Source organism: Podarcis bocagei (genome assembly GCF_964188305.1).
Source record: "Podarcis bocagei genome assembly, chromosome: 13".
Lineage (NCBI taxonomy): Eukaryota > Metazoa > Chordata > Lepidosauria > Squamata > Lacertidae > Podarcis > Podarcis bocagei.
In genome coordinates this window covers 13,667,895-13,679,314 of record NC_138138.1, presented here as the reverse complement: position 1 = coordinate 13,679,314, position 11,420 = coordinate 13,667,895, and the positions used below count along the sequence as shown (strand labels likewise).

General features: G+C 46.2%; 1 protein-coding gene across 1 annotated transcript; it reads left to right on the top strand.

The window, feature by feature from the left end:
- Window positions 1-3,854: 3,854 nt before the first annotated feature.
- On the top strand, window positions 3,855-10,004 carry LOC308571192 (glucose-6-phosphatase catalytic subunit 1-like). Its single transcript, XM_081166705.1, has 5 exons — window positions 3,855-4,175; window positions 5,146-5,255; window positions 6,290-6,395; window positions 7,956-8,071; window positions 9,434-10,004. Exons 1-5 carry the CDS (start codon window positions 3,877-3,879, stop codon window positions 9,943-9,945), a joined length of 1,143 nt encoding a protein of 380 aa, XP_081022831.1. The 5' UTR covers window positions 3,855-3,876; the 3' UTR covers window positions 9,946-10,004.
- Window positions 10,005-11,420: the final 1,416 nt, after the last annotated feature.

Sequence of the window (11,420 nt, the reverse complement as noted above, 5' to 3'; positions counted from 1 at the left end):
AAACCCTTTCGTCTAGCAGGTTTTCTGTCTTGTGAGGCATTCGTCTTGTGGGGCACCACTGTATTTCTTGAGATTTCCAGTTTTTAGCTCATAGCAGTCAAAAACAATCTAACATCTTTTTTGGGCAGGGCGCCGCACATGCTTAAGACAACCCTGAACGTACAAGTCAGGGCATGGCTGATTTTGGACTCTCCTGAAATTCTAGTTCCACGTCTTCACTGGCCTGCCCTCCAGGCCCATGGCCACTGCCTGCGCAGATTGTCGCGGGTCAAGGGCCCTGAGTCTGGACTTTCGTTGGCGAGTGGAGATAAAGGAGACATTTTCACTGGCCGGCCAGCAATCATTAACCCTGCTCTTCCTGATGGCCCCAAGTGTGGACACCATCGTGTTTTGGAGGAGAGCTTGCTTTGTGCTTAGCGTTTCCAGGAACACAAGAAGAACAAACTGCACCGCTGGTAAACAGGAAAACGTGTCTAATTTTCCCCAGTTGGGGAGATGAACGACATGGCGTGTCTTCTGCCTATAGAAGTTAACCTAAGGTTTGTCGGCAGGGCGGGCGGGAATAATTTCCTTTTCAACTCTTGGCTCCCAAGTTGCTATTCTACATATTTATATCCCACCCTTCAATACAGATATTTCCAAGAAAGGCTAATGGCCACTATCAAAATAATACAATAGAAGCAATTTAAAAGAAAAAACAGATGAGAAGAACTTGCAGATGCTAACACACACACATCCTGCTCTGGGCTTGTTCCATAATTTCCCCCAGATGATTTCCTGCCCCTTCATATGACATTTTCTTGCTCTGTACTTGCTGGCAACTAAAGGCTAAACTACACGTGCTTTCACAAAATGGATGCTTAAAGAGGCGACTTTTATTTTAATGAAAAAGCAGCAATTATTTAGGGTGGCCATATTCCTGGACCAAGTTTGTTGTTTGGGGACTTTTATAGAGTTTTTAAAAGCATTTTTTTTTTAAAAAACTGACCTACTTGCCATATGTCCAGGTTTTCACAGACATTTTGCCCATTCAGCAAAAATCCGCCATTTTGCAGGCCAATTCCCGAGAAAACCCAGGCGTATGGCAGCCCTAAATTATTGCCCCAATCAGGTAGGGCCTTTCCCATTGAAGACTGCAATCCTAGACTCACTATCAAGGGGATGAAATGCTAAATGTTAATTCTACAGTGGTACCTCGGGTTACATATGCTTCAGGTTACATACGCTTCAGGTTACAGACTCCGCTAACCCAGAAATAGTACCTCAGGTTAAGAACTTTGCTTCAGGATGAGATCAGAAATCGTGCTCTGGCGGTGTGGCAGCAGCAGGAGGCCCCATTAGCTAAAGTGGTGCTTCAGGTTAAGAACAGGTTCAGTTTAAGTACGGACTTTCGGAACGAATTAAGTACTTAACCTGAGGTACCCTGTATTACCATCTGATGGTAGAAAAGCAATGCTAAACTCCCCTGACTTTAGTATGGGGCGGACCTAAATCTTGAGACTTTTGCAGAGCTGTGCTCGTAACCTCCTGCGCTCCTGCCTAATCGGCGATGACAAAAATGCATTTTCAAAATCGGCACTTCATGTACACAAAAGAAATTGAAAAGCAAAACATGCTTAGTTAAGTGTTAGAATGTGTGCGGCGTGTTCGTCTGCTGGCGTGAGTACAGTGCTCAGCTCTTAAATAGCCTTTATTGAGTGGTTCAGCTGATCATACCAGCTGAGAGGGTCCGAATCTGGCACTTTGCATCGGGAACACAGCGTGACGGCCAAAGTGTCAGGCATTTGAACTGGCTTGTGTCAGCATTCCCTCTTTGCTGTTCACTGCTGCCTAAGATGAACTGCACAAGAGCCTACAAGGTGGACCCTATTTCAAGAGAAAGGCAGAGCCCAGCTGGAGAAATAGGAACCAGAAGAGGCCTCATGCCCCAAATATTTATTGTCTATTTAGTTTATTTAGTGCATCTGCATGCACCGCTCTTCAGCCAAAAAGACTCCTGGAGTGGCTTACAGACAAGACAGTCCCTATCTGTAGCCTTGCAATCTGGGGGGAAACCAAACAAACCACAACACACAAGGGAAAAGGGATAGAGAGGGAATAAATGGCTGGCTGTGGAAGCATTGCAGTTAAATAATTTAAAATGGATTAGTGACATTTTCCTTCAAAATTATAGGACGGGCTTTGTACACCAGCTTCACCCTTTCCTTCACGCGGTGCAGTTATTTTATGTTCAGTATAAACAGGGCTTTTTTTACACCTACACACACCACTTTTAATTGTTCTCCAATACATGGAGGGGAGGAAAAGGGGAAACGGGCATTCCGGGATCAAATTATTATTATTATTATTATTATTATTATTATTATTATTATTATTATTATTTATACCCCGCCCATCTGGCTGGGTTTCCCCAGCCACTCTGGGCAGCTTCCAACAAAACACTAAAATACAATAACCTATTAAACATTAAAAGCTTCCCTAAGCAGGGCTGCCTTCAGATGTCTTCTAAAAGTCTGCTAGTTGTTTTTCTCTTTGACATCTGGTGGGAGGGTGTTCCACAGGGCGGGTGCCACTACTGAGAAGGCCCTCAGGATGGCTTCTGTAATTCTGGGGCTGTCCCTGGAAAATCAGGGCACTTGGAGGGTATGCATTAAGTCTCAGCTTTGCTTCTAAATAAACATGCATAGGATCCAGCCTGCATATAACCTGAAACACTTACTGTACACATGGTTTTCTACTTATGCTTATTGCATTACAGTGGTGCCTCGCAAGACGAAATTAATTTGTTCCGCGAGTTTTTTCGTCTAGCGAATTTTTCGTCTTGCGAAGCACGGTGTCGGAAAAGTTTTGGAAAAGCTTCAAAAATCACCAAAAACCTCAAAAAAGGCTACCACACCACGTTCTATAAGTTGCTCCTCGAAGTCAAGTCGTAACTTATTAATGGTGTTAAGAAAAAGGAAACAAACTTGCAAGACGTTTTCGTCTTGCGAAGCAAGCCCATACGGAAAATTGTCTTGCGAAGCAGCTCAAAAACCGCAAAACACTTTCGTCTTGCGAGGCATTCGTCTTGCGGGGCACCACTGTATTAGCCATCACCATTGTAAGCACTAAAGGGGTGGTTCAAAGGTGTTGTGCAGTAGCTCGTGTGCATTAATTGATCTTGAGCACGTATCCTGAGATTACAGATTTAGGGAGGACTTTGGAGCTGTGATAGGTATGGTCAAAGAAACTTGTAGAATCACTACAGCAAAGTTTGTGTGCTGCAGTTGGAGAACAGAAGAGACAAGGATTCTGAAGACTGCGATGTGTGGCTGCCCCATAACAAGTGAGCGAACAAAACATAGCAATTCCACACTAAATGCCTAGTGTGGAAAAACCCTGTGTCTATCTGGTCTCTCTTAAATTCCATGAGTTTTTAAAGGCAGTTTAAACTGAGTTGCTGCAGTTGCCTATTATTTGGGTTTTTTATGCAGAGGGAGGAGTGGGATAATATAAAATGACCTGTCGGGAACCCCTCTGTGAGCAGTACTAAAGCCTTGAAAATTTCAACACAGGGATTCATGCACATAGCAAATTTCCTCCATCAGCCCTGAGCTAGGATGCAGGAGAAGTTGTGCACCAACCAGAGACGCTTCCTTTTACCCAGGGGGACAGGATGAAGATTTAATGTGGCCCTGGAAAGAGTTAACGCTTTTGCGGCGAAGGCAACAGGCTGTTTTGGAGGGCTTGTTTGTTCCTCTTACATAAGTTTCTCTAAACTTGTTTGTCCCAAGCTAGGGGGGGGGGGAAGCACCTTTGATCGGGAAGGTGTTTTTGTACCAAAGTGATTTTAAGTCCAAAGCTCAATCTGCCGCACACAGGAGAAGATAAAAGGCGATGAGAGCCGTCCAAGGGTGTAGTGCAGATACACGGACCGAAATAGCTGGTCGCTCAGCTACCGACAGAATGGAAGCAGGCATGGACTTTCTCCATCACTCAGGCATCCAAGCCACACACTACCTCCAAACAAGCTACCCGGCAGCCCAGGATTGGTTCCTCTTTGTTTCTTTCGCTGCCGACCTCCGAAACACGTTCTTTGTCTTCTTCCCCATCTGGTTCCACCTCTGCGAAGCTGTGGGGATCAAACTCATCTGGGTGGCTGTGATTGGCGACTGGCTGAACCTCGTCTTCAAGTGGTAAGTGTCCTGCGTACTCTAAAGTGGTCGCCTGAACTCAGGCTTTCTTCATCTGGGCATGTAATGTGGTTAAGGTAAAGGGACCCCTGACCATTAGGTCCAGTCATGGCCGACTCTGGGGTTGCGGCGCTCATCTCGCTTTATTGGCGGGTCATGTGGCCAGCATGACTAAGCCGCTTCTGGCGAACCAGAGCAGCGCACAGAAGTGCCGTTTACCTTCCCACCGGAGTGGTACCTATTTATCTACTTGCACCTTGACGTGCTTTTGAACTGCTAGGTTGGCAGGAGCAGGGACCGAGCAACGGGAGCTCACCCTGTCACAGGGATTTGAACCGCCGACCTTCTGATCGGCAAGCCCTAGGCTCTGTGGTTTAACCCACAGCGCCACCTACGTACTTGTTAAGTAGGCACCAAAAATAGCCACAGCTAGCTTCCATAAATTTGGAATGGGAAGACTTCCTGGCAAGTCCGAACCCCGGCAGCAAACCATTCTGCCCATTCCAGCTGCTCTCTGCTATTCTGTGAAACCAGCTGTTAGGATGGCCTCAATGGAACAAGTCCTTTCCATTTCCCTTCCACTCTTTCCTTCCCTTTCACGAGCTCCTCTCTGCAAGTTCCATGCCAGTCTGGCAAGTTATTTTTTCTGGACTTGTGGAATGGGAGGAAAGTCTTTGGTTTCCCCTGGTTGACTTTAACGAGTTGAGTTCATGGCCTATTACTGCCTTTGGTGTTAGCATCTAGGATAAATATCTATTTAGCCCCCAGATCTGTTTTTTTCCAGCACCAGACTCCAAAATACTCCACGAAAACATGGGACCCTTCTGGTCTGCTTGCATTGTGATCCTTAACACTCAGGAATTTGTGTGGGTGTCGCAACTCTCTTTCCTTTCAGCCCTAGCTGGTTCTGTTGTCGGCAATCCCTTCCTACAGCAGAGACTCACAGTGCCTCTCATGTTCCTTTTCTCTACAGGATCCTGTTTGGACAGAGACCTTACTGGTGGGTACGTGAGGCCAGTTTCTACCACAACACCTCGGCCCCTGCAATCCAGCAGTTCCCTGCTACGTGTGAAACTGGCCCAGGTGAGATGCCAAAGGAAAGGGTGGCCATGTAACCAGAGGCAGGGCAGGAAGGAAAAGAGGGAATGCATTAACACCAAAAAATATAATCATAAAGACAGTTATTCTGTGAACTGCCCTGAGACCTTATGGTGATATAAATCTAATAAATAAAATAATAATACAGTAGTACCTCGGGTTAAGTACTTAATTTGTTCCGGAGGTCCGTACCTAACCTGAAACTGTTCTTAACCTGAAGCACCACTTTAGCTAATGGGGCCTCCTGCTGCGCCGCCAGAGCACAATTTCTTTTCTCGTCCTGAAGCAAAGTTCTTAACCTGAAGCACTATTTCTGGGTTAGTGGAGTCTGTAGAATCATAGAATCATAGAGTTGGAAGAGACCACAAGGGCCATCGAGTCCAACCCCCTGCCAAGCAGGAAACAACCTGAAGCGTATGTAACTTGAAGCATATGTAACCCGAGGTACCACTGTAAACAGGTTTGATAAATCTAGGCCGTGTCCTGAGTTAATCACAATTCCATACGTTTGGTGAGCGCCTGCATTTTCTGTACTTTCTTGTACTGGAACATGATATAGCCTTGCAAGATTTAATTTCCTAACTCATGCTTGAAGCTCAATGAAGGATACATTTTAAGAGCCAAATGGGTTAAGTTAAATGCTAAAAATGAAGTAAGTGGTCAATGAAGCTCTGCCTTAAACTCCCACCACCAAAACATGGTTCAGTCTCAGATCAAAGTCCAGGCGCTCTCTGAATCTGTGTTTTCCCTGGAAAACAGAAAGCGACGCCAACCACAAGACTTGCTCAGCTGTTGCAGAATATGTTGCTTGGGCTCTGACTGGTGATCCTTGAAGGGGGTGGGAAATCAACACATGAAGAGTAGTATTTGGGTACATAAGGTCTGCGTCTGATTTTGGATTTTATTTCCCCTCTGGAAAGGTAATATAGATGGCTTGAAAGGGTTTTGTCTTTCGGGCAAGGCTGAGGGTGATACGGAGGGTTTGGAGCCAAGGTGTCTGACTCTCCTTTTCACTTTAGGGAGTCCCTCTGGACACGCGATGGGTTCAGCCGGCGTGTACTATGTGATGGTTACAGCCATTCTCTCCATTGCATTGAAAAAGAAGCAGCCATCTTGGAAACACCGGTAAGCAACGCCAGCAATATTAAGTAGTCACAAAAGGCACTCTCTCTGAGCAAGGAAGAGTGCTGGGAAGTATTTTCCGCTTCAAGGAGAATTAATATTACGACGTGCAACAATGCTTCCATTGTGGAAGGGAAAGTTGGAGGTCCTGCATTTTATCCCTTTGGCAGTAACCTTTTACAAAAGGTACAAAAATACACTTTACAACAAGCCAGAGATTTGATGCTGATAAGGAAAAAAGACACCGAGAGAGAACAATATTGTCCCTGTGCATATCTTAGGGATGGATGGATCTGTTAATTTCAGTCCTCTAAGTTTCTCATTTCTCCAATCTTAGCATTCTCAGTTCTCCACATTTCCGCATTTTTTTAAAAAAAATCCTCACGAAAAGTTGACAGCATTTTAATGCAAATTTCTCCCAATAAGCACATTTTGCTATGGCTCTCTGGCTAATCATTCATATTTTTGCAAGCAATTTCCCCAAGTATCATGCATTTTAATGCTATTTCTATGAATGTGTGTGGTTCTGTGCACATCCCCGCCCCGCTATTGCGTGGGGAACTGCATCACGAAATTTAGAGGACAAATTTTGCAGGATAGCTGCGCTCACACAATGTTCGCACGTTGGTTCAAGAAGTGAAAGTTAGTTAGTTTCTCACTGAATTGCAATGAAGATCAAATTGCCCCTCCATCCCTAGTAGATGTCATTAAAATTTTCTGTAGCAACTGGAAAAGTGAATTATTGGGAACCAGGAGAAGGCATATGCAATATTTCAAAGTACAGCAGGGCTAAGCTGGAAACTCCTTCACTGCGATCAGTACAAGTGTGCCTTGCTCAGATCATGCTTTGGAAAATACATTCCTACATGTCTGAACCAGAAGCCAGATGATTGTGCTGATTGACTGCCCCAAGGTGTCGCCAAGAGATTTCTCAATCTTCAGACGATGACAGCCTGCCCGAAGTCTGTAGGAAGGGGCAACATTTGGCCGCTGAGCAGGATTTTGATTGGCTTGTTTGCTCGTCTGTCGTTTCAGTTGGGAAGCCAGAGGAAAGTCAGGCTCACACTGCAATCTAACAACCTCTGCTTTCATATTACACTGGTCTTCCCCTGGTGACAGAGGCTGGCCAATGCAAAAACTGCACAGGAACCCAAAGTCTTTGTTATGTACTGAAGTTCTCACCCTGGGCCAGCAGGGGGATACTGTAGATAGTTATGCAAATGAAGGATTGAAAGTGATGTTCAGTGATTGGATAGTTTTAGACAGTTGTCACAGTAACGTGGTACTGGAGCTCTATATAAGCAGGCTGACTGAGCCCTTCAGTTCAGTTCTGTTCTGTTCTGGCCTCTGAATAAAAAAGAGCTCTTTGAAGAATCACTGTGTCGTCTGATATGTTCATCCACAACTTAACAGTCTTAATTCTCCGGAGCTCTTACATTTTTCCTGACAGTGGGTGGGAAAGGATCTGTATAGCTTGCAAGTGAGCTCAGGAGATGCCCCAGAAAAGTCTGGCTTGCCAGTGTTCAGCTCTCTTCTCTTCTCATCTCTTGTCTCCTTTTGCAGTTTCTTGCAGGGAGTGCTCTGGGCTGCTTTTGCCGTCGTCCAAGTCTGCGTCTGTCTCTCCCGTGTCTTCATCGCTGCCCATTTCCCCCACCAAGTTGTCGCCGGAGTCTTCTCAGGTCAGTGCAGGTTACTCACCGCCTGGTATGATATGTTGAGATGTACGGCAAGGCTGCAGCTATGGAATACAGTAGAATTTGTTGCTGTGGACTCAGCGACAGATTCTAATATGCAGACTCCACAGAACAAAATTAGCGTGCTCCCCGATATGAGGTCTTTAAAAATAATAATCAATTTTATTAAAGGTTTTCAACCTAATATAGCATAATTATTTTTTAAAAAATGTATCAAACAGAAGAAAAATAGATACATTAATAATATTTCTCATACGTAAAGGTAAAGGGACCCCTGACCGTTAGGTCCAGTCATGACTGACTCTGGGGTTGCGGCGCTCATCTCGCTTTACTGGCCAAGGGAGCCAGCGTACAGCTTCCAGGTCATGTGGCCAGCATGACTAAGCCGCTTCTGGCGAACCAGAGCAGCGCACAGAAACGCCGTTTACCTTCCCGCTGGAGCGGTATCTATCTACTTGCACTTTGATGTGCTTTCGAACTGCCAGGTGGGCAGGAGCTGGGACCGAGGATTGGGAGCTCACCCCGTCGCGGGGATTCAAACCGCCGACCTTCTGATCGGCAAGTCCTAGGCTCTGTGGTTTAACCCACAGCGCCACCCGCGTCCCTAATATTTCTCATATGATCCTCATAAAAAAACCAACAAAATTATAAATATATCTGTGTAGCCCTCGGCCACCAGTTTATCTAACCTTCATACATACGGAGAGCTGAATTTCCCACCTCCCACCTGGGAGATCTTCCACTTCCACCCTGAGAAAAGCCACTTTGACCTGCCAAAATGACAAGGCTGTGAGATACCCATAAAACAGAATACTTTGTCTTTGAGGGCATAGGTGTGATGGCAATCCATGTGTTCCACCTTGTTTAGTTTTCTAAAGACCTGAGCCGTTTTGCCAAACATACCGCCAAAGACGTCGCTGCGTAGCCTTAAGATTGCTTCCAAAAGTTTGGGGGTACAGTGGTGCCTCGCAAGACGAATGCCTCGCAAGACGAAAAACTCGCTAGACGAAAGGGTTTTGCGGTTTTTGAGCTGCTTCGCAAGACGAATTTCCCTATGGGCTTGCTTCGCAAGACGAAAACGTCTTGCAAGTTTGCTTCCTTTTTCTTAACACCGTTAATACAGTTGCGACTTGACTTCGAGGAGCAACTCATAGAACGCGGTGTGGTAGCCTTTTTTGAGGTTTTGGGTGATTTTTGAAGCTTTTCCAAAACTTTTCAGACACCGTGCTTCGCAAGACCAAAAATTCGCTAGACGAAAAAACTCGCGGAACGAATTAATTTCGTCTTGCGAGGCACCACTGTATGTGTGTACTGACCAGCGATGTCTCCTTTTCCCCCCCAATCCAGGCATGGTGGTTGCCGAATCTTTCCAGCACATACGCTCCATCTACAACCCCAGCCTGCGGAAGTATGTGGCCACCACCCTGTTCCTTTTCTCTTTCGCCCTGGGTTTCTACCTGCTGCTCAAGGTGATGGGCGTGGACCTCCTGTGGACTCTGGAAAAGGCCAAGCGGTGGTGCGAAAACCCAGAGTGGGTCCACCTGGACACCACGCCCTTTGCCGGCCTCCTGCGCAATCTGGGCGTCCTCTTTGGACTGGGACTGGCCCTCAACTCCCCAATGTACGTGGAAAGCTGCAAAGGGAAACAAGGGCAGCAGCTGGCCTTCCGGCTGGCCTCCATCGGCGCTTCGCTCCTCGTCCTGCACCTCTTTGACTCTTTCAAGCCCCCTGCTAAAGTGGAGATGCTCTTCTACCTCCTGTCTTTCTGCAAGAGTGCCGCCGTGCCACTGGCAGCGGTTGCCCTCATCCCCTATTGCGTCTCCCAGATCCTTACCCAACAAGACAAGAAAACTGTGTAGTCGCCATGCTGGTTTTATTTTCTATGAACTTGAGCAGGTGAAGAGCTACGACGAAAGGCCTCAGGGGCGAAAAGAGACAGCGTTCTTGGCGGTCCTCTTAACTAAGTGTGTTCTGGGCTCCCGCTGGAGCCAGGATACGGCTGACCCATCTGCCTCCCTAAAATACCAGCCGGGGTCTCCATCCAGTGCTGTCCATAGGTCGTAATTCCAGTGGCGCAGTTTGGTAATTTTTAGATTGTGGACATTATGGTTCAAAGGTAACGTGTGCTATTTTGCTTATTTCAAAATGTTGCTGATATGCCAGCGCTCCTGCATCTGGGACCTCTCCAGACCCTAAAGTCTTGGCCCTGGATGGCGTTGCTACGTGAGTCTTCCAGTGCAAGACATTTCTCCAGAAAAGTATTACCTGTAATTTTGTCCGCCACCAGCAAATACAGTTACCTGCTCAGTGGCCTCAGCCGAGATGACAGGGAAAAACTGGTATCAGCGAGGCGGGGAACGGGGAGCAAGCAGGGGGATTCACTTGGCATAGTTGGGGCAGAAGAGGAATAGAATATATATTTCCACCATTGCCTGTCTTGTGGCAGGAGAGGCAAAGGAGGAAGCAGAGAAGGGAAGTTATCTGTCCATCCATGACACCCGCCAGCATAGTTCACACTTCAAGGGAGACGCTCCCTAGTGAGCCTGGCTGGTGTTATGAGGTCAAGCGATGAACCCCTGTGTGTGTTATGGGGGGGGGGTTCACCTCACTGAAGGATTGACGGTCATTTTTGGGATGGGGAGGGAGAAAAGATGGCGAACCCACCTGCGGCCTACCGCAGCCTAGAGATGGCTTTTGTAGATGTCTGCACGCCATATTTCTATATTTGTACCTACACCTTTTTGTTATGAATAAAGCATGTTTTGTTAGCAAGTGAATGGTCAGCTTTCTTTTGGGAAAATATTTGAAAACTGAAGTATTAAATGTTGTTTAAAAGCTCCCCGTATCAATTCCCTCTGCCAGTTAACTATAAATGAACTCCTAGCCTTGATTTAGTGATGGAGGTTACAGTACTTCTACAGTGTTGTGCCAGAGCGCTAAACTTCGAGATGAAAAGAATAATAATCTGCAATGATTCTCTAAAGCTCCTCTCTGGTCTCTGCCAGCTCAACTTTTCACTTCTTTTAACTGCTGAAGAATTATTATCCAGTGTTTACGCAGTGGGTGGGCTACTCTGTGCCAAAAAATGATATCCTGAGACTTTGGTGGTGGTTTCTTCACCTGTTGACAGGTAGGGGAAGTAATACTTGTTGTGATTAATTTATAAAATGAAGCTGAGGATCTAGCCTGCTTTAGAGTACTGGCACTTCAGACCTGAAACCACTTGCTCCTAATCAAAGCAGGCTACAGGACTCATTGGTGAAAGAAAGGCATTCTGCACATGGTCAGAGGCATTGTCTTCTCTTATTCACATATTTCAGAACTGAGTCTTGAT